Below are 24,509 nucleotides of genomic sequence, written 5' to 3' on the forward strand. Positions count from 1 at the left end.
GGGTTTTGTCAGAGAATTTGAGATTTTTTGTTAGAGAATTTGTGATTTTTTTTATCAGAGAAAACCAGGATCCCTGGTGATTACTATAACTGTTACTTCTCTGTCAGTCCATCAATGCCAGGACATTCTGGTGTTGGAGCTATTTGGCTTTATTTTTCATGTATGGATTATTGTAGAATGGGGATCAAGATAATTGCCTTTCCTACTTCTGTGTTTATTTTCTATAAATATCTCAATATCAAATGAGCAGGATATCTTTTCATGTACACATTCCTATGCTGTCATTTTTTATTGAAACATTTCAAATTGCTTTACAAGCATTTGGTAATTAAGCATCAATAACCCTGTGAGTCTTGCAGGGGATTTAAGGCATTCCCTCTACATATGATATGCAAATGCCACCAAAATAGACTCTTCAGATCTTAACAGCTCACAGAAACATCTCCCAACAGATTAGAATGCAAAGTAAATAAATATATTGTCCAACTGAAATTTCAAGGTAAACATACATAGAAAAAATGTAATTGGTGGACTTAAACTAGGTACAGCAAATGATATTAATACCTTGATCAGTCCAAATAAGTAGCCAACTTTTTTTTGCTGCTGTTAAATGAATGAATCTTCATTTTACTGAGATTCTACCCATTTACAATGGCAACAAACTTGTTAAAAAATTTTAATGATGTCAGGTCACCATGGCATGTTTGAATGTCGTATCAAACACAAGGAAAAAACAATAATCAGATTTCTTTCCTTTCACACCATCTCTAGAATTGAAATTAATGACCAGTATAAATTCCCTGTTAAAATAAATTAAATTCAAAGTCAGAACATTAGGGTGAGATTACATGTTGCAATTAAATGATGTTAAGAGCATTTAAAATCTGAACAATCACATATTACACCTCATTAACAAGTGCTAAATGCCCTTTAGGCATATTAAAGTTATGCCACTTCAGGTGAGGATTATTTTTGAGCTGTGCTACCCAGTTTGAGTTCAATTAACTTCTGGCTTCTCATCTGGGATAAAACCACTAATTTACAGTCCTCATCTATCCCAGGAAGCACTGTTTCCAAGTGGACTAGCTTTCATCCAGGATTTTATGACCCTGGACTGACAACTGAGGAGAGCCAGGCAGGAGAAGAATGGAGAAGGGGGTGAGCGGGGAGGGAAAAGAAAGGGATGAATTGGTACAGGGAGGTATGTGAGGGAGGAGCAGGGGGAGGGGGCAGGGAGGTAGGAGTAGATGGGGAAACAGACAGTGGATTGCTGGATGGGTAGCTGCTGGGCTGCCACCTCCCTGCCCCACAAAATTTCCCTTTCCACCCCCAGATCCCCCATCATATGGATCACTCCTATGCTGGCCGAACTGCCCCTCAGTCAGAAGTTCCTAGCCTCAGTACTGCCCACAGCCCTCCAGTGACAGGTCCAAGTAGTCTATGTTAGTGAGGGTATTAATCCTTAACACGCGATTATGCACAGCACATGCTAGCTTTAACACCAGATGACATTCCTTAGAGTTAACATGTACTCATATGTGCAAAGTATAATCTTACCCTTAAATATGGTAATCTCCTAACATATGGCTATTATCATTATCAAACTATGCTTTCAGTGGGGGGGGAGTTTTTTTGTTGTTTGTCTGTCTTGTGGGGTATTTTATTTGTTTCAATAGCAACTCATTCTTTAAGAAAAATTAAATAACATAACATTTAATAAAAATATAAACAACTTGCCAACAGAAAAAAAATGTATATTTGCATAACTTACTAGGGATAATTTGCATTTATTATCCATATTTGCACCTTATTAGCACATTTCTGCTGCTTGTTTGTATAAGCAAATTTAAGACTTCAACCAAAGATTTCCTCAAACAAATTTTCGAGAAAATTGCCTGAGAGAGACCAACTGTAAATTTTTTTGTAATATCTAGAAAATAGGAAGAACAAAATTGCTCCTGTGCACAAAACAGCTTTTGTATCACTAAGCCCCACAACTGAAACTCTAAGTTTGCTTAAGTGAATTAAGTGTCTTGGACCTGGGCCCAACTGTGGATTTTACTCTGTGGGTGCATCTACAGGTATGCTTTACTGCAGAGTTGACTAATTAGCTCCTCAGTAAAGTGCCACTGCCTGCATGTGTACCTGTATTACGGTGCAGTAAATTAACTTCGCTGTAGGATAGTACTATATGGAGACAAGTACTACCCTACAGAGGAGTAGCTATTGTGCACCAAAACACATGTGTAGATAATGACCAGGGCTCGCTGGGGCATGAGGGTGCTGAAGTGTGGGGGGATGCCTGTCAGCTAGCCACACACTGTAGCACCCTAGCCCTAGCCCACCCCTCTGCAGTATGTTGAGTCAACATGGAGCAGTGCCGGGCTGGCAGGCTAACCCCCAGGGTCCCATGGCAGCTGAGGCTGCTCTGCCCTGGTTCATTACCTGTGGTTCTAGGCATACATGTAAATGCTGTGCATGGGAGCAATAAACTCTAGGGTGAATTGTACTGGAGTTTATTGCTATGTGCTAATTGCACATGTACATGCACCCAATAAACAGATTAAAATAAGTTACAATAAATTACCAGGAATCTAAAAGCGGAAAGTTCACATACCTCCACACTTAGGAATAGGCCCACTCCACATTACTTTTCCATCCATCAGTATGCAAGTAATTGTTTCAGTTCCTTGTGTTTTAATAAATCCTTCTTCACAAATGACAGAAATTGAACTCCCCAACTGAAAGTTGTCACCAAAACGCCGTGCATTGATTGGTACTCCAGGATCAGGACACTCATTATGTCCAAATGCTTTGAAACAGAAACAAAGGAGGCGGGAAATAAATAAATAAATAAATAATAGCACAAGATAAGAAATGTAATTAAGCCTTGAATAGGCTGACATTTTTAGAGGATTTATTTTATTCAGCTAGAAAGGGCAATCACATGCCTTTCCTGGGATTTCTAGCTGAAATTAGCCACTTCTTAAATATTTTTGACAATACTTGCATGTATTAGTAGTGTATACCTGTATATTAGTAATGCATACCAGTATAAATTTGTGTATGGCCTTTGTTATACTAACGTAAGTGTATTTGATCCTAATAACGCTTATTTTGTTTCCTAAACAGCTATATTTGTACAACTATGAATTCAATTATTAGTATAGTTAAAACTGTAAAACTCTCTAGTATATAAACCCTGTTGAATTTCAAAGTTAGGAGATATCTTTGTAAGAAATAAAAAAACTTTGTAGGAAAATGATAAAGGGAAGTAATTTCTCTGTCCATGTCCACATGATACAATAAAGACAACCCATTATGTTTGTTACTGAATATACTGAAAGTTGAAGGAACAAAGCCACACATATGCAAGTGCATGCACACCAGGTCCAGAGGAGGGCAAAACCATCCTCATAACAGTAAATAGGAAGATGCACATTTATTATTTTTGGCTTTCCTTTATGTGAAAGGGTAATACACACACCTTTTACAATTCAACAATCACTGATTTCTTTTGGAATTAGTTTATCTTTTGTGGCTAGTTGTGCCAGTAATTTGTTTCTTTACATATTTGCCTATGTATAAAGGAAGAGGAGATTTGGTAGAGGTGCCAGAATATTTGCTAAAGAGATGACCCTTGTGGCATTACAGAGTTTAATGGTATAAAATTGAGCAACATGTCTCACTGATAAAGAAATTTAACTAAATTAGCTTGATAGAACACTTTGTGATTAAGTATAAGGCTACCAATGCATGGCCAGCACAACCGACTAGAATTCAGGGAACAATATGCAACAATTTCTCTCATCTATTTTGCTCTTTTCCCCTACCCCTTAATTAAAAGATGCCAATAAAATAATCTCAGCTTTTTAAAATGCATTTTAATTAAATGTTTTTGTAAGTTTTGTCTTGCATGGAATTATCACAGAAAGTTTGCTGTCAGTATTCACTATTCAAATTTATTGCCTATTTGTAATCCGTCAGATAAATCACACTACTTTGCTCACACATGTTTTTGACCTTTTCTTGACTGAATGAATATACACACAGGTAACCTTGAAACCTACTTCGCATAGATATTTTTGCTCATGAAACTGGGTTGTCCAAATGACCTCACTGAATGAACCCAATGGAAGCAAAAATCTTCAGACCATATTCAAATGAAAAATATTTGCAAAAATTGCTGCATCTTTTTTAAAGATCTAACATTGCATCTTCCATCACATATTTTACTCAATTATACACATGTATTTTCTCCTTGAAGGGTATACATTTATGACTGCACTATAGATCACCACAAAACAATTTTTCAAATGAAGATACCTTTAAAAACTGGAAAAGTTCTCTCTACTTTGACCATCTCTAAATACAAGTAAAAACTGTCAGTTACGTGTTTTAAACAACTACAAGGAAAACTGCATTTAGTGAGGCAAGGCTGCCAGAACTTCAGCCAGACGTTAATTGTTTCCATTTATGTAATTTTTCATAAATTAAAGATGTGTGGGGCTATTCCACTTTTAATACTATATTTTTGTTTGATTTAGCCAACTATCTGATTAATTAAGTAATAAGATTTCTTGGATGTTGCCTTGTAATCATGCTGAAAGCTAGAGTAAAGCAAGAAATAGCACATCATTCAAATGCACACATTTTTTACTAAGGAAATACTGTACATACTGCAGATTATAATATAGGTGTATGCTGTAGGGATGCCTGACAATGGAGATGGCATTCAAATATTCATTAATTCAGATATGTTGTCCCCTAGAAGTGAAAATAGATGGGGGTTTTTTCCTCAGAAAATTATATACAGTCCATACTTTTAAGTGAAAAGATCAACTGTTATTTTTTTTTCTTACTAACTTCAAATGAGACATTATTATTATAAACCCCAGGACTGAACAAAGTGACAGCACTAAGGTACATGTTCTAATTTTTGCATCATTCACTAGGAAAAATATTCTCAGAAAGGTCTGGCATTCCTTACAATTTATGTTTTCCATTCTGCTGTAGTGGAATCGAGCAAACCAGACATGATTTAGGAGGGTTTTTTTGTTTTGCTTTGTTTTATTTTTTTTACATATTTGGAAAAGTATGAAAAACAAACAAACAAAGAGAACCTTAACAATGCTGTTTTCTATTATATAATGGACTTGGTAAAATCTTAATACAAGTGCAGACAGTTCAGAAGTTTTCAATAAACATTTTGGTTCTATATTTCTATATTTGACATTTTAGTGTAAGATGATGAAGATCTTTCAGTTCCAATGTTAAAGCAAAAAGATGGCAAACCACAGTTTCTAAAGTTAGACCTGTTTAAATTAGCATGTCTGAATAACTTGCATTCAAGAGTTTTGAAAGGTCTAGCCAAAGTTGTCTGGCTCAGTCATTTTCAGGGCCCTGTGCTGTTGGATTAGGGCTTTATGTGGCTTCCTGGAAGCTTATGTTGCTGATCAGGGCCCCGCACCTGTCCCCTCAGTCCCATGCAGCCAGATTGGGCCCCACACTGCCTCCAGCCAGTCTCTGTGGGCATCTATACATGAGCATGGAGGCTTCTCCGACACGCTGTAATTCCAATGTGTCAGAGCAGACTCAATTAATCAAGTCAGCTGCAGCGTGGCAATTACTGTGCTCCAGCAGCCTCCTGTGTCTCATGTATTGGTGTTTCCATGCTTAAAAATGGTTGGGGGGGAAGCTGGGCACTTGAACTAAAGCTTGTCAAATGAGTTTTATTTCAAGTGCCCTCACTGTCATTTTTAAGGGTAGGTACACTGATACACAAGACACAGTAGTATTTTAATTTGAGCACTTTCAGAGCCATTCTAATTCAAGTGAGCCCCCGCCAGACTCCTGCAGCATGTGTAAAAGTGCCCTGTGCACCTGGATTGAGGTGGGGCTAACTCTGTGCTCTGATCTAACATTCTCTCCAGCCTGCAGGGCTCCCCACAGGTCCAGAAATTTGGCAGCTACCACTGCTTTCCCACCATAAACTTTTCAGACCTGTAGGGATCCCTGCAGGCCAGGTGCAATGATTAGGGTTGAGCACCCCTGCTCTAGGCCACTATATGTTATTTTAGATACTATTCAGAAGCACTTAACACTATACAGGAAGCAGAAATTTGGTTTCCCAGGTTCTGTGTTCCACTTTGGGGGTGGGATTCTTCAAGTTAGGTGTCACAGTGCCTGTCATTGAGATGCATAAGTCCTCTACTTGATCTAGGTATTGCTACCTAATTCTCTTTGATTTCAATGGGAATAAGTACCTATGCACTTTCGAAAATTCCACTGACCCTCGACCCAAATCTTTATGCACTTAAATCCTTTGAAAAATGCATATGGTAACCTCCATTATCCTCTTGTCAATCACGTGTACCTACCTTTTTTATATAATCTAACCCAAAGTTTATTATGAAGTTGTTGGGAGTCTTTCAATTTACTTCAGTGAGCTAATGACCAAACTGGATAACATTGGATACATTGTTACATTATATAAAAAAAAAGACATGCAGATATGGCATATTGTTTTGTTTGTTCATAGGCTGGAAAAATGTATAGACCAGAAGGATTACTGTAGACCACAACAGCTGTTGTAAAAATAAACACAATAGACAGAGAGCTCATTTCTGAAAATAAATTATATGCCACACCACGCTGAGATTTTTGGAAACATTATGTACAAATCAGTTTACATACTTTACTGCAAGGCTTTTAAATTTCCTTGCCCCACCCTTTTCTTCATGAAATTTGGGCTTTGTTCAGGTGTGTGTCATTGTAGCCTGTGTTTTCTTTACCAATGAATAATCATTTTGTACATTTTTGTGAAATAAAATCTATGATATCGAAAGAAAGAAGAGACAACTGATGACTTTAAAAAATGATTGTAGTTGTATGCAGCAGAAGTGATAGCAGAAAATGGATATTTTTGATTAACTTTGGGGTTTAACAAATGAAAGGAGAGAATAAAGCTAATAAGAATTCTCTTCCTACCCCTTTGGACTTAAACAATCTATTATGCTTACATATTATGGAAAGGACATATCAGTAATTTATCAGATTGCAATAGATATTGCTGAAAAGAGACTTCTTTTCTAGAGTTGCTATCTTTTGTAAGCGGAACAAAACCTCCCCTCTAACAAACACTCATCCTAGCCCCAGATTCACTGTAGCCAATATTAAAAATTGTAGAAAAGCCCTTGCATTTGAAATAATATTTTAATACATCAGTTTCATTGTGCAATTGACAGAAAATAAGGTAAAAATCTCAATATTTTCTTATATTAATGCAAACTGTAGTAGCAAATATTGAGATATAATCAGTGCATGCTTTAGTTTAAGTGATTGCTAACTGAGGGACCTAAAAATGAGAGCAGCCTTGTGTGTTTTTTGGGGGGGGGGTTCAGACAGAGGTATATCTCAAGCTCATGGCATATCTATGTACTTAAAAATAAATGTCTTGATTCTTGCAATCAAATCAATAACAACTCCAGTAAGACCAAGGGAAGAAACCTGGAATAAAAGAGGAGAATCAGGCCCACAGTCAAGAGATTCAAAATAGAGTTAACTCACTTAGAAAAAACCAATAAACAAACAAACCAAAACAATCTGCCAGTCACTTATAATTGTCTTGTATACTCCAAACTTCTATTAAAGGAAAATATCTAGATGTAGAAAAAATATGAACCTGCAAATTAATTTTTCTCTCTGTCTCCACACACACACACACACACACACACACACACACACAATCTAGCAATCCATCTCTAACCATCTATCCACCCATCCCCAGTAACATAAAAAATGTGTTAAAATGTAAGGTTTATTAAAGAGCTCTATGAATTTCTATTGAAAAAAAAGCAAAGGGGGAAAAAGCCTTAATGGCAAAAGCAGCAGCTTAATACAACAAGCTACTGTGACATGTGTCAGCTAACTTAACTTTAAGGATGTGAAATTACACTTCGACAATATATTAATGACAGCATTCACCACCACTGTCACTTCAGAGAGGCAATAAATTCACATAATTATTAATTGTTTAAGCTAAATGACGACCAAAAAACCCCCAAAACTATACTCTTCTAAAAAAGCCATTCTGACCAGCCATTTACTTTGACCGCTATATTTATATGTCATTGAAATATTAAACCACTGGCTTCATCAACACTTCCCAAAGAAAAATGCAATTAACAAAAATGTTTTTCTGCACTAATCATTCAGTATCACTTTTGTATTATAATGCAATTACACAGAGGGATTTGTAAACAAGTCAATTAAAATTCTTGGGGGTGGAGGGGTCCCAGCTGTGTTCTGTATCAAGTGGTTAGGCTCTCCTGTTAACTTCCTAAACCACCTTGTTCCAGTCTTCTACCTGTAAAATACCATAGATTTCATGAGGGGAGGGGAAGAGTGAAGGCGTGCAGGAGGGACCTGTAGACCACTAAGTAAAGATTACGTGCAAATCTTTGAGGTGTGGGACTTTTGGAACTCTCCCTGTAACGATTTATTCAAAAAAAGGGCTTTAGGACTTACTTATTGCACTAAACCTTTATTTAGAGGAGTAAACGAAAGCCTGAGCACTTCTCAGTAGGCACATCTACGTGTTCATTAATGCACAGTAGTGACTAGAATCAAAGCTTGTGGTAGAGGTGATATCTTTTATTAGACCAAATAGATTTTTGCACAAAAAAAAATTCTTTAATTTTCATCCTTAACTTTTATCATTAATGAAGTACTAACTAAATACTCAGTAACTACAATTACTGCACAGTACTGCCAATTTTCCGGGGGAGGGTTGTGACAGTTACTGTGCAGGAGCCTAACAACAACGCACAGTAACTTATTAGCTTGGTTTTTGACCGGCATGTTACTGCTCAGTGTTATTAAGCTACCACATAGTAAGCATCTCGTGTAGATGTGCCCAGTGTCTACATGATTGGGTCTGTAAACAAGCCATAAAATGTGTGGAACATTGGGAGCCTAGGATACGACGTATAGTAAGAAAAATAGACTTAAAATCCCGTTATGAAATATTCTTGTTCTTGTACTGAAAGTGTGCTTGAAGGGCTCAGCTATACTAATACATTTATTTGCAATATGGTGGTAACTAAGAACCCATCTCTAAGGTGAAAACCCTATCATGATAAGTGTTCAAGCATGCAATAAAGAGACAACGTTGTCTCCATAGATCTCATTTTTTGTTTCTATAAACATATGGGTGAAATGAACAGAAAGGGAAGCTTGGGAATAGAAGGACAAGGCAACAGATTAGTAGTAGCCCAGCCATCTGGCAGCATTTTGGAAGCACCCTTTAAAGGCAAATCTAAAGGCATCCCTCCTTTAATCATTACAGTCAGCCAGAACAGAGAGGGGTGGAACAGGACACAAGTTTAGGTCTAGAATCATATAAAGCACTTGGGCATTGCTAACAAAATAATACTTAAATAGTTAAGTGGAACCTGGGTCTCTCAAGTAAGCACCTGACCACCATGCTGGAGCATCATCCTCACTCTCTGTCTGGCTCAGTACAGATTTAGTTATTTTTTATAAAGTGAAATAGCTTCAACACAAAAGATTGAGAGAGACCATTTAGAATACATCATAGGCTTGTGCTCAAAGCACTCTCCTAGGACATGGGATATCAAGTTCCTGCTCCAAATCAGGAAGATGTAAGATTTGAAGCTGGTCTTTTATATCACAAATGAGTGCTCTGGGCTGATTTTGTGGATTCTCTGAAATCACCTACCAGATCCAGACCCCAGGTGGGGAATGTTTAGTCTGTGATTTCCTTCAGAAGTTAGGTGACAGATAGATATCAAGCAGGTCAGTGTTTTCAAGACCCAGGCAGCTACACAAATGCCTACAGGCAGAAATGTAAGAGATCATTCCAAACTTAGGGACTAAAAATCCTGTTCCAGCTCCACATGGCATTTACCTACCATCTAAGAGCTATTTCTCAGGGATAAAGGTTATAACCATGTTGGTCTACAGGTGAAAGCAATCAGAACCCTTGACAGAGGTGATATCTTTTATTAGATCAACTAGGTAGGTAGTTTAATAAAAGATATCACCTCTACCAAGAGTTCTGATTGCTAAGGACAATTTTTGGCACTTATGCATTGTGTGGATTCTATTTCCACCTATGGAGGCATAATTTTCTCCCTCACTTGTAACTGATTAAATTAAAATGGAAAAGGAACAACCTCTTATGTTTTAGCCCAATAGCCTAGCAGCTAGGGCACTTGCTCAGGGATGAGGAAAAACAGATTCTAGGACCTTCCGCGAGAAAAGCCTTGAACCCACAGCTCCTCTTTCTCAGCCAAGTGCTGTAACCACTAGGCCCGTGTGAAGCAATTAGCATTCGCTTCAGATTCAGCCTATTCGGGGGGCAGTGATTCAATTCAGTGATTCAAATCACTGTCCTGAATTGATTTGGCTGAATCTGATTCGGAGATTCAACCATCGCTGAATCGGCTGAATCTCCAAATCAAATAGGCCCCATCCCCCACCCGCTCTCCCAGCCTCATTAACGGCTGCCTCGCCTGGGCCCAGCATCCCACCACTTAACACAGAGAAAAGCCCCGCACTCCCTGGCTCCTGCCAGGTGGAGGGGGCAATCTCCATTGCCCCCCACTGCCCCGCACTGTGGGGGTGGGAGGGCTCTGCCGTGAGCCCCCAGAGGCCCTGATGGCTGCTGCAGCATCTGGTGACCCCGGGACTTTTTAAAAAAATGTTTTAAGTGCTGGGACACTGGGGCCAGGCGGCGCAGCCGTTGATGGAGCTGGGAGAGTGGGTGGGGGGGCGGGGAGTGCTCAGGGAGGCTGGGGGAGCAGGCAAGGGATGGGGCCTGGCAGGGGTCCCCCCCATGGTCCCCTCCCCCCTCCAACCTCTCTCCCTGTCCCCTACTTACCGGCACCAACTCCCTGCAGCAACTCCCTGCAGCAGTGAACAGGGACTGCCCAAATCTCCTCCAAATCTTTTCTAAATCAATTTGGAGGCTTTGAATTGATTTGGAAATTTTGGTCTCCCAATTCAATTCAGATTCAGAGATTCGGCCGCCAAATCAGACTGAATCTCCTCCGAATCAAATCAGCAACCAAAGCTTCACACAGCTCTACTAACCATCACATCACAGATTAGGCATTTCCCATAGTGCTCTCCATCCTGTCAAGCTGACCCATTACTTCTTACATTTTTTATTAAATGGATACATAGCATTAGGGTAGTTTTCTTCCCCATTGGGACAGTGGCCCAGGTTAGAAACAGGGTTCCCTCCACTGCAGTCCAGCATCCATCTAACTAAGCCACCCTCCCTGAGGCTTAGTCTCCTCCTTCTGGCCCACATACAGAATCCCTTTCTAGATAACCACTGGATCAGCTTCAAAAGGACTGGAGAGAGGTCTGGATAAAGCATAAGCTCCAGGCTAGTGGTTTTAGCATGTGAATGAGAAGCAGAAAATGCAGGTCAACCCCACTTTGTATGAGAGGAGTGCATAGAACCTTGGTCTTCTGCTTCCTGGACACAGAGATACATATTAAATTGCTCCTATAGATAACTAAGCTCCTTACAAATCTAGTCCAAAGTGGTCTGGATAAGGGTAACTACACATTTTCTTATTTCCATCATTTCCCTCCTCCTCAAGGCTAGCAAAAGTTAAAATACACAACTCTATTTTTTTCTGGAATCGTGTGTGACAGAGAGAGACCGGAAAACAAGAACATTAAATATGCAATATGTTTTCAAGGCAATCTTGTGTTATTCTACAGTACAGTCTACATATTATTCAGATGAAGCAAAGTAGAAAAACTCACTATTATAACTGATGTTAAATCCACGTCCTGACATTGAGTGATCAGCTTGAAATTCTAGGCGTAATATATGCCCATTACTGGTAAGATGGGAAGGAACCTCGGCACCAGTGAACGTGCCAAGCAGTGGAGAATCTGGAGAGTCGCCATCTTTTACTGCAAGAAAGTCAAACTGAGATTCCAAATCAAAGTCATTAAAAGAGAGATGGATCCGGCTTCCAGGGTCTGAGATTATTGTCCAGATGCAATTTAAATTATTTCCATATCCCTCTGGGTAGTCAGGTGAAAGAACTGTTCCCATTGGTGCAGTGAAATTGGAAAGGCAAGGAACTGTCAGAGAGAAAGAAATTAGAGAACAAAATAAAAGCTATTTTCAAGAGGGTTTTCCCATATTATTTTCTCTTCCTAAGAGATCCTTAAAACATGCTTATTTCCTCCACTGAAAAAGCTAATATTGTTTAGGATCAGCTGAGAAACAAAAAAAGAACTTTTCAAATTGATTTGCTTTTTCTGGTGTCTTCTTACTCCTTTTCTGTCTATATGACTAACTCCTAAAAGCAGCCCCCAGGGTCACATACAATACCAATGGTACACTAAAAACCATAGCAGTCCTCATGATTTATCCATGTTCAGCAGTGCTTAATCACTTGATACCACTTATTTTGTCCTTTAGGGAACTGTTTAGATAAACAAACCTCTCACTGTGTACATTACGAGTCAGAAGGTCAATGCTGACATTATCATTTTAGCTTACACATATGCACAAAAATTGAACTAGCCAAAAAGAAATGGTAACTTTGTTTTGCTGTTATGAAGTTAATATTTTATATTTAACTGTGCTATTTAAGTGATATTACATTAATTTACAATAAGGTAAGAAAGTGATTCTGCTCCTAATATATCTGGCCTATAATTTTTTTTAATGTAAATGCTAGGAGAGAAATGTGTTTGTTACCACAAATATATATTATAGCATTAAGTTTATTCTGTATAATATTATTGGTAGACAGCTAAAATATACATCTCTATGATCATTTAAAGGTCTTAAATATAGTCATGCATAATACATGGAAATATCTGTAAATAATTTAAATGCCCTTGATTGCAATTCAGCAACTACTAACCTGATGAAATAAATTAACTTATAATAGCAGCTATAAAAAGTATATAATGCACATAAAATATACTGCCTCCTCCAAAGTACAGTATGTCAACAATAAAATGTTATATGGAGGCACATAATAATACCCCATTTAATAACTGTTATTTGAAAACAGAAAAAGTGTAAGTGGTCACAGAACTTACATTTGGCATAAATACATTATGAAGCTATCACTGCACAAAAGTAAATTCAACTTGCCAACAAAATTAATTACATTGTACTAACTTTGCAATTAATCACACAAACAATTATATGCAAGGGCAATTGTAACATATGTTCTGTTAAAAAAAAGGCATTTGGTACTCACAAATACAAATTGGTATGTTTGCAGACCACTGGTTGTTCTCTTGACAAACAATGGATTTCTCTCCAATTAGTTCAAATCCAAACTGACACTCAAACCTTAAAACATCCCGGTTGGAAAATCCATCCCCTTCTCGGATACCATACAACGGTGTTCCAGGATCCCCACAGCTCTCCTTTTCAATTTCTGTTCAAATAGCAAATAAATAGAAAATTTATGTTCAGAGGAATAAGGTGCATTTTCCACAGATATGACCTCTGGTATAGAACAACGTTACATATTTTGATGGTATGAATGTCACTAACACAATAAGTGGAGGAGAGGCATGAATTTAAATTGCTTTCAATATACAAAACACTAGTGAAGCTATCATGAATTCTAAGCATGGGTCACTGCAGTTGATATACAATCATATGGGTTATTTCCTTTTAATCAGTGCTCAAAAAAACCCAGACAAAAATGGGGCTGAAAAATATAAATGGCTTCCTTACCCCACTGTGGTTTTTATATGGTGTTCTAATCACAACTGCACATGGCATAAGTTTCATATGTCTTTCAGCACTGTATGGTAATCTCAAAGAAATCAAGAGCCCCCCCTGTGTTAGATAGTATCTATGTCTGAAATTCCATTTAGATACGCAAGACAGGCAAAGCGTGGAAGAAAATAAATAATCCTATTTTATAAATAGGAAACTGGTATATTGGGTATGATTGCCCACTTACACAAGAAACATATAGCATAGCAATGAATTGTAGCCAGACCTCCTGAGTCCTGAGCTAGGATGTAAACTACAAGATTATCCTTCTTCCTCTTACTTTCTGTTGGGAGAAAGTAACGGGAGAAAATTAAACTATTCTATTGAATTCCATAGACCTGTTCAGGTCAGTAAGTACCAGCTGTATAATTAATTAATTTGTAGAAACTTGTCTCTATAGTAGACCCAGATGTAATATTTTAGAAAAATTGAACTGTTCCTTGAATTGTTAGATTTAATGTTATTTTTGTGCTTTTCTCTATGATCTCTTTCATTGCTCTTTGTAGAAGTAGTAGTTAGCTGTCTTTAGTTTGTCTAAGAGGCAGAATTACAGATTTACAGGAAAACCATTGTCTTATTAACAAAGTATTAACAAAGACCCACTTCTTTACAAACTCCTAAGGTTAATCATTATGGTTAATAATAAATTTAATTGCAATGGAAGATAGAAATTCAGTGTAAATATTTAACTTCGTGTTTTGTTAAGATGCCTATTAAGTTATTAGAAGATAACGGTAATGAAAAACCTTTACCAAATTAAAAATACATGGCAGCTTATAAAGAGAAATGACACATACACACGTGCATGATTTTTAATTTTCACCACCCACTACAGCTATTTGTTATAACACTCCCTTGGCAAAAACATGGCTTCAGCGATATAAGATTATGATATTTCCAGATGTTACACACAATAGGAAATAATAAAGGAAAAGGAGTCACCACATACTATCCAAATAACTGCAACTATCCTGCATGACTTGGAGGCCACCACTTTTGGCAGAGTCAAGGTGCCTGTTCAGAGCATCAGAGCAGATTTAACAAGCTTTAGATAAAGTTCCCCCAATGCCATTTTGAATTGCGGGGACACTGATACATAAGATGCTCTAGGTGCTTTAATTAGAGTGCCTCCCTCCCCCTGCCACCCTGAAGCATGTGTAAAAATGCCCTCAGAGTTTGTAGTTGGGCAAGTTTGATTTTGTCCAGTTTATATAGATCATACACTGAGGCAGAGGATGAACACAGAGGGGTGCATGTGACTGGCTGTGAACTGGACCTGTGCCTATCCTGGCTTTGAAAACCCCGCTGTGGGGAGATTGGGAACATGTCTGGCAGGGGTTATCAGACGAGGGTGCTGGATATTCTTAAACCTGCAACTGTCTGACCCGTACTCAAGAAACCATTTCATGATGCTGACCCTCCAACCTTCACCCCAGCAAGGTATCTCCGCATTTCCAACCTCTTCTTTTTAGGGAAGGTCACTGAGCATTTGGTTGCACAACTCCAGGTGCATCTAGTATTCCTGGATCCCTGTTTCACTTTCTCCTTGGGTATAACAGACAGCCTATGAGCATAGCCTTGTTCAATGAGATCTCTCGGAAATTGACAGGGGATATCATGCCTTGCTTATCTTACTGGATCTTTCTGAGGCCTTTGACACAGATAATAATGAGGAGCTGATAAAGTATTTACATGACCTGGTGGGTATTCACGGGGCCACTCTAAACTGGTTCTGCTGTTTCCTAGCTGGGATGTCATAGAGGGAAATGAAAAGTGAAGGCTTTTTATCCCCTCTGGAAATTTCTTGTGAGGTTCTCCAGCACTCTCCCCTGCCACCTCTCTTGTTCATTGTGTGTATAACATCACTGAATGAGCCTATGCAGAGGTGTGGAGTGAGTTACAATCAATATGTTGATGACACCCAGATATATCTTTTTCTAATTTGATTTGGGGCCCTTGCCATCTTGGTCTTTCTAATGCCTGGTTGTAGTTGAGGATGGGGTACAGGTGAAACAACTGATGCTGAATCCAGACAAGAAAGAGGTTAAGGGTTGGGAGGAAGACTGCTTGGCCTGAGGAGGATTGGCATGCCTTTTCTTGGCTGGGGCTTCAGCCTCCCCTTGTAACTCAGGTTGTCAGCCTTGGAGTCTCCTGGATTCTCTCCTACACCTGGATCTTCAGGTGAAGGTGGTGTTTAGGAATACCTTTCACCAATTCCATCTAGTGAGAAGGTTTAGACAAGGCAGGGGTCAGCAATGTTTTTGGACAGAGTGACAAAATACCTCAACCTCAATGTATAAGAGGCTGGCTTGAGAGGGTCAGGTGGCGGAGAAGCCATGAAACCAATCCTTGTTGTGGCAGCACAGCCCCAGCCTCTTCCCCACTGTCTGCCCTGAGGCAGGCGTGCCAAACAAAATGTTTTCATGTGCCACACTGGCACACATGATGGTGGCTGCTTACCCCTGGTTTAGACCCTGCCTTTCAGATTTGGATCTGGCCACTCTCAACCATAACTTCATAACCTCAAGGTTAGATTACTGCAATGAGCTCTTAATGATCTTTGATGGCCATAGAATCATAGAAAGTTAGGGTTCGAAGGGATCGCCAGAGGTCATCTAGTCCAACCCCCTGCTCAAAGTAGGACCATCCCAGCCAAAGCTTTGTCTACCCAGGATTTGAAAACCACCCTGAAGCTGTAACTGGTGTAGAATGTCGTTGCAAACCTTCTGACTGGGTGGATATTAACTATTAACTCCAGTGCTCCAGAGTCTGCACTAGTCTCCAGTAGTTTTCTGTGCACAATTCAAAGTGCTGGTTTTGATCAATAGGGATCGAAGGGTCAACAACTATCCTTTTGTTCCATCATGAACCCTAACATCAGCTGAAAGAAGCCATCTGTAAGTACCATCAACACACCAAAATTGCTTGGTGAAAACATGTGGAAGGTCATTCATAGTAGTTGCTCCTCAGCTCTGGAATTCCCTTCCCCTTGATGCCTGCCAGCGCCTGAGCCAGCCCATCTTACAAAAGCACTCTATAAACTTTCTATTTAGCAAGCAAGGCGAAGCTGGGATATTGATTTGAAAGATTTTGTTTTATATTTTATTATATTTGATTTTATAAATTGTTTTGTTCTCTTCCTGCAAGACTTCCTGAAACTTTTTAGGAAGGACAATACATGCATCTAATAAATAAAATCAAGTAAAATAAAATAATACAGAATATATTCTACACATGACTATGTCATTGAAATGGGCTATTAAGATTTTATACAATAATTCTGTTTATTGGTTTTTGCCTTTTTAGCACATAAACAAAATGATACAACAAAAAAGGACTTGTGTAATTTGCCATAGCTAGTTTTTCATGTGTATTTTATTGAAACGTATAATATTTTTGTTTTCAGTAGGAAAGAGTGAAGGCATTTTGGAGTAAGAAGTGTAAAAACAATAAAACATAAAAACCTTAAGAGGCATTCTCCCCCTCCCCTTTAAATACAAGCTATTATTATTAATGAGCTGTAATTTTGTTTATTATCAAAACCATGCATCTGATTTTCCTGCTATGTTTACACTGTTTGAATACTGTTTAAAAATAAATTGTTTTCTGCTTTTTCCCATCCTTTGACATCTTTATTAGTAAATACATTTTAAAGCTCAGTTTCCCATGCAATTAGCATTATTTTAGTGAAGAAGGAAATCTAGTGATTAGAGCAATGGACTGGGAGCCACAGACTTGAATTTAAGTCTGAACCCATGGTTCACTGAATCTGACTTTCAGCAAATCACTGCTTAATGATGTCCATTTTCTCCACATTAAAAAAAAGATATAGTAATGCAGCTGTCTTATCTAAAACATGAGGTCGATAGATGAAAGTTGATCCAGCTAGTGTGAAGGGTTACTATTATTGTCAAAGGAACAAAGGAAAACAGAGCCGCAGTGTGCCAGCTTAAAAGAGGATTCAGCGCACATAATTTCCCAGGTGTCTGTAGAGCTTTACCACATGTTCCTCATATCAGTCTAAAACTGCTACGGAAAGACAACAAAACTGTTCCATCACTTCTAGACTAGTACAGACACTGAAAAAGCCCAAGGTGCAATCAATCTAAGTTACACAGTTTTCTGTAAGCAGTGTAGTTTAGATCGGTAGTGAACAGAACACGCGTTTGCCCTTTGGTGAAGGGGCAAATCCTAGCTAGTGTTCCACCATTCTTCAGCCAGTCTGTGTGCGCCAAACTTCTGTTCTGTTACAGGTATAAATTGGTTTCTGATCACTTATAGTAAAAGTGTAACATCTGTACCTGGCCCTATGCTCTGCTTGTGGGTAGTAACATACAATTGGATTGTTACAAAAAGAATGAGCTCAAGAAGGGTGGTTAAGCACTGCAACAAGTTGCCTAGAGAGATGGTTGAATCTCCATCCTTGTAGAACTGCCTGCCAGATGAGGGAGGAAAGCCAGGTACTGCCACCTGGGACCGGGGAGCTGGGGAACAGAACTGAGCCCAATCACTCAGTTCCCCTTCCCAGCACTACGATCAGGCTGGTGAAAGGAGCTAAGCCAGGTTGAGCTGAGCTCCCCTCCCTAGTGCTACGATTGGGCTGGGGGAAGGAACTCAGTGCAGCCTTCCCCATCCTGATCATCGGGCTCAGTTCCCTTTACCCTGCACTGTGATCGGCTTCACGGAGCCTGGTCACAGGAGGCGGGGAGAGTGAGGGCTTCACTCGCAGCTGAGCCACATGGCGCTGCACAGCCACTGGAAGCACAGCCCTGGTTCTACCCACCTCCCACCACCTGGCTGCTGGCTGCTTCGAAACTCAATGTTTTGAAACTTTCAAAACATTTTGGCTAGCTTTGTTTTGTTTGGAGGCTGTTTCAAAGCCCTTCATTTCAATTCGGTTTCACTGTTTCAAGCTTGAAATGAAGTGAAACCATGTTGAATCTAAACAGCCAGCGAAATTTCACGCAGCCCTAAGAAGCACCTCCCTGGATCTGTTGGCAACACATCAGCTGATGCATGCCAGAGTTCTATTTGCCCTTCTGGCGACTTCCTCGCACTATTGGCTCATATTCGTCTTCTAGTCGATTGTGACCCTTCAGGTCCCATTCAGATGCTGTACCAGCCAGTGGGCTACCACCTATCCTATGGTTGTGGTGACGGTTCTTCTTATCCTTATGAAGGACCTGGAGCTTTTCCTTTTTGACCTTCATCTGATTCTGATCAGCCCATAGAACCAGTCTGTCAAGGTCATCCTGGATCTTTATCCTATCCTCTGGTGTGCCCGCATTTCCCCACAGCTTTGTATCATCTGCAAACTTAACCATAGAGCATTCCACCCCCTCATCCAAGTAATTAATATGTTAAAAAGCATGGGTCCAAGCACCAATCCCAGTGGGACATCACTGGAGACAGCCTTCCAGGAAAAGGCCATTCCATCGATTACAACTCTCTGGGACCAGCCTCTAAGCCAGTTATCCACCCACCACACTGTAGGCTGGTCCAGGCCAGTACTCTCCAGTTTAATTGAGAGAATTTCATGGGAGACAGAATCAAAGGCCTTAGTGAAATCTAAGTAAATGATGTCTACCTCATGTCCCTTGTTCAGCTCTTTAGGTACCGGGTTGTAAAACGACACCAGGTTTGTTAGGCATGATCCACAAAACCTCCACAAAGCCATGCTGGTTGTTAATACCGTGTCAGTTACAAGCTTGTGACTGATGGCCTCCTTAACAATTTTTTCACAAGTTTTTCCTAGGACTGAAGTCAGACTGATTGGTCTATAATTTGGCAGGGTCATTCTTTCTCCCTTTCTTAAAGACAGGTACCACTTTAGCTCTCTTCCAGTCAGCTGAGACCATCCATGGGGTTCCAAGATGAGTGTTTATTAATTATTATCAAAGATTCTTCAGTTATTTTCAAATCTCACCTGAAAACTTAACTCCCTCCTACCCCAGGACTATGCTTCTTAATTGTTCTTTTACTTTCCTGTTAAATGCATTATTTTCTTTTGTAAAGCATTTTAGGATAAGATTTATATGATACTATACAAACTACGGTTACATTGTTTTGTGAAGACTGATCGAGAAATATGCTAACAGAAAACTGAAAAATAAATTATAAAGTAATGAATAATTGAAGAATGCATGTTTTCTGAAAAAGTGGGGGAAAAGTCCAACCTAAGAAAAAAGGAACTCTGGAGGCTATAAAGATCATTTTATTCATACCAGGCAGTGTTTGTTTGGTTTTTTTCTTCTAAACTCCCTTTAACTAAATAAGAAATTGAAAACTACCACAATTGCTAGTTTTCTGGAAGGCTATGGATTGAAAATAGTCATGGTATTCTCTCTCATTACCTCCCAAAGTGATGGGAGGTCCATATATCAGGACTTTAAAAAACCCTTTGGTCTGGTATCCCATGATCTCCTCATGGAAAAAACTGGCGAACTGTGGCCTCGGCTACATCACAGTCCAATGGCTGTGGAATTGGCTCTGAGGTCGGACCCAGAGAGTAGTAGTTGATGGAAGTAAATCATTATGGCATTCCATGACCAGTGGTGTCCCCCCAAGGCTCTGTCCTTGGACCAGTTCTGTTTAACGTCTTTATCAATGATGTGGACACTGGTGTCAGAAGTGCACTGACTAAGTTTGCCAATTACATTTGGCAATTTAAAAGCCAAGAAGCCAGGACCCCAGGTCCAGGAGGCTGTCCCTGGTCCCTCTTCCCCCCATCTCCAACTTTAATTCACCCTATGTGCAATTCAAGCATGCCCACTAGGTGATTGAGAGGCTTACCTATTAACAGTCTGCTCCCTTCTCCAGGGACTACCTCCTGGCTACCAAAGGGCTTGAACACATGCATGCTCTAGGAGCTGGGCTATTTTTCTTCCAGTAAGAAAGTCTCTGAAATTCCTAATGCTAGAAATGAATGCCTATCCATGGCCCAAATCTTATGTATAATGGAAGCAACTAAATGGAAGAAGGACACTTATGGGGAAATAAAGCAAGAGACCAAAAATTTGTTGTTGAAGTTATTTGAGATTATCTGTACTCTGGAGATATGTTTGTACAAAAAAATCTGATGTTACTAATATTTGGCAAAAGAATCATGGAAGAGTAGATCGACGTGGTGTTTAGAACTTCATGCTGCAATAATTTTAGTCTACAGAACTCTGTTTTGTCTGACATTTAATTAAAATGAAAATGCTTCAAATTTGAACACTAGGTAGTACGATGATTTCAGTTTTTTATAATTATATGTTTTAAAAAGATGTATTGCTAGCTCAAATAAAAGTTAGAACAGTTTATTTGAGCCTAATTTGCACAAAATGAACTTTTCCAACCAGGAGATCTTACAACACCTTTCAGCTCTCCTCTCAGCTCCTGTGAAATATGACATTTCATTTCCACCTACAGAAATTTTACAATCTTAGCACTCTCCTATGCCTGAAGAAGGGCATGTGTACCTGAAAGCCTGCAAATAAAGAATTTTCTTTTGCATATATCTAGTTGGTCTAATAAAAGGTATCACCACTACCAAGAGTTCTGATTCCTTTTGCTTTCAGACCCACACAGCTACAACCTGTATCCTTGAATGCATTTAGCAAATCTTAAGAGCATATCAGGCTTTTAAGGCTTAAGAGCATATCAGACATAGATATTTCTTTTTTTCCTAACATTGTTCAAAAGCATAACTATAATTCTTAGTGTTAACAGGTAGCAGCTGCAGTACTAAGGAATGGATCACCTATTGATTGACGGTACCCTTTAACACTGATCAGAGCAGTGCACTACAACAGTGGAAGTATACAAGGCTTGGCATCTTTTAAGTTTCTATTACCAAAAACCCACAGAATTCTATTAATTCATAAATCTGTCCTCGCTGAGACGTTATTGGTAAAGGCTCTTTTCTGAGCAGCTGCTATTAATTTAGACTGGGACAGTACTGAGGGCTCAGTCTGCATCCAGGTGGGGCACAGAAATTGACTTAGGCATGCTCGATTCACTGTAAGGTGATGAAACTCAGAAGAATGAGGTCAGTGTACCATGGACATTTTGGGATGTCACATAAACTTTCTTTGAGCATCCTACATAGTAGAACAGTTGTTCCTAGAATTCAGGATAATATTTACAGCTCATGAACATTGTACCAACAGGAGCTTGCTACCATATCCACTACTGAATACAAGTGGCAGACACTGAAAAGTTACTGTGGGAGCAGAAGAAACTATAGAATAAATTTAGGGAGAAAAAAAGGATGCATTTTTGCTACGGAGCATTAGAATATCTTAATGCACATTTAGTTAGTACCTCACATTAGAAGTACTACATTTAATGTCCATTAACAAAAGCACATAAATGAGTATGTAGATGCACCTAGAGTATAGTAGGCTTATGATTAGTTCAACATTAAATGAATGTTGCCAATACCCTTGCCTATCTGGGATTTTATATTACTGATCCCCAGAACTATCAGAAATACATGAGTTAGGGCTGAAGGGAACTGAATAAGTGCTGCCTAACTCCAGGAGAGGGACAGTTTGCCAGACACAGCCTTTCTGCTATTCAAATTTGTTAGCCCACATGTTCTCCTACATCCTGGTGACTCATGCCTGCAAGTCATTTCTTTCAAAGTGTGCTTGGGGATCTCTATTCAATGTAGAAAGACCTGGGACATCTGAATCCCACCTATGTACGCACAGGTCTAAATTTTAAGCACAAAAATTCAGAAAGACACTGAAAACAGGAATCTTGAGGAATCAGTGCCAAGTGTAATAAATCTATGTATAATTCCTATGTAGTTTCCACTATCTGGTAAAATAATCCAAAGAGTTTTGGGTTAATTAAGGCTTCTTGAGCCTTGCAGGTAGCTTGTGTCTTCTTTAGGGGCTCAGTAAAAAAAAAAAAAAAAAAAATCATGAAACATGAAGGAATTATTAATTGTTTCTCCATCCTTTGAGAATGTTTACCAAAGGGGACACTTGGATACATTAAAATAATTTATCTTAGCCCTAACTATAACCATGTTATGTAATTTCATATTCCAATTGTGGAATAAAAACACTAAGGGTTTTTCATATTAATTGTGGTTTCATATTATAATGTTAATCAATTCCATTCCATTATTTAATGCAATCTAAACCAAATAAAAAGACATTGCATATTTATACAATATAATAAATGGGCAATTATAAAAAACAAAACAAAAGCAAAAAATATTTACATACTACCAAAGGAGAGAGTAATTTTAAAAAGTAAGACATTATTCAATTAACGGAATACATGGCAACAATGGAACATGATGATCCATGTGCACTGAACCATTTATTACAGTATTTTAGGTTGTATTTTAGTTCATGAGTTGTCAAAGTCCAGGAGCAGGCATTCATTTCTAGTGGTAGAAATTTCTGAGAAATTTCCACTTCTATAAATGTTTCTGGGAGAAAGAGTAGGGCAGGTTTTCAGCCTGCAGCCACCCCATCTCCCTAGATCCTGGTTACAAGGTGATCTCAGTTAGGGGAAAGCATGGGGAAGCCCAGGTCTGAGAAACAGATGGAGAGTCTTCCCCCACACTGCTCTGCTCCCCTCTTGTAGAGCATCCTGGGAAAAGAGTGGAGCAGAGAGACAAAGCCCGTAGCCCATTTTGAGCACCAGCTAGTCCCTGGTCTGGGGAAGCACAGGGAGCATTGTCTCACTGCTCTAGGGACAGCTTCCCTAGCCCTGCTTCCACAACCCCATGGGATGTGTATACTACCCAGTGGGACCCATCTGGAAATGGAGGGCAGTAGAGAAAAGCCCCCAGTCTATTCTTCAAACCAGGCAGTCAACAGTTTGGAGAAGAAATGGAAAACATTGCCCTGCTGCTATCCTCTTAGACCTGACCAGGAGGGGAATAAACAGGTATTCATTCTTGAAAGAGTTTCTTTTAAAAGGGAGATCTTCCAGGTAGTATCTTTCTCCTGGAGAGGGCACGTTCACATACTTGAATACTTCTAGTTTCTACCAGGAGACAATTCTCCTGGCAGAAATGTAATGTCTGTATGTAGCTAAAATATAAAAACTTCTGCATTTTTAAAGTATTTGATTAATGTTTTACATACACAATTTACAGTTCAAGGATTTTTCAAAAATATAGTTATAAAGAGGACTGATTTGGGCATTTTTTGGTTAAACTTTGTACTCTGACAGAATACTTAAATTACATGCTATGTCTCTGTTTTCTGATCAGATTAGTTTAACTCTTAGAATCTGGAAAAACCCATGATCAGAAATATAAAATCCCTTATAGTAAATATGCTGGAATATTCACTTAAACTTCACTGTTTCCATGAATGTTTTTTGCCAGCAAATATGCATACTACAATGTTTTTGAAAGTGCACACAAAGAGATATGAACATAGTAAGAGAAAATAAATCAATTGAAAAAAGTTATGTTTGAATCCCTTTCTTCCCGCAGGATTCAACAATGTATCTTTTGTACAATAAAGGCCCTTAAATAGGAGATGAACAGTTTCAAGCCATCCAATAGGGGGCAGTAATAACAACGATCTATCTCCTGGATTTTTATTTGTTAGGAGAAATAAAAATCCAGGAGATGGATCATTGTTTAAGGGGATGGGATAAAATTGGTATGTCATGGTTAACAGAAGGCTTAAATCCTTAATATTAACTGACATCCACAACAACGTGGATTTGGCCCAACCAA

The 24,509-nt window shown here is 39.0% G+C and overlaps 1 protein-coding gene across 1 annotated transcript in view; it reads right to left on the minus strand.

The window, feature by feature from the left end:
• CSMD3 (CUB and Sushi multiple domains 3) overlaps positions 1-19,017 on the minus strand; it is an 80,942-nt gene extending 61,925 nt beyond the window's left edge. Inside the window, exons 1-4 of the mRNA XM_019519442.1 lie at positions 18,843-19,017; positions 13,275-13,457; positions 11,809-12,135; positions 2,618-2,812 (exon numbers count right to left, since the gene is read on the minus strand). Coding sequence (XP_019374987.1) covers positions 2,618-2,812; positions 11,809-12,135; positions 13,275-13,457; positions 18,843-19,017 — 880 coding nt within the window. The remainder of the gene's footprint in view (positions 1-2,617; positions 2,813-11,808; positions 12,136-13,274; positions 13,458-18,842) is intronic.
• Between the last annotated feature and the right edge of the window lie 5,492 nt (positions 19,018-24,509).

This window comes from Gavialis gangeticus, unplaced genomic scaffold (assembly GCF_001723915.1).
Source record: "Gavialis gangeticus isolate Ggan-Ray unplaced genomic scaffold, GavGan_comp1, whole genome shotgun sequence".
Classification (NCBI taxonomy): domain Eukaryota; kingdom Metazoa; phylum Chordata; order Crocodylia; family Gavialidae; genus Gavialis; species Gavialis gangeticus.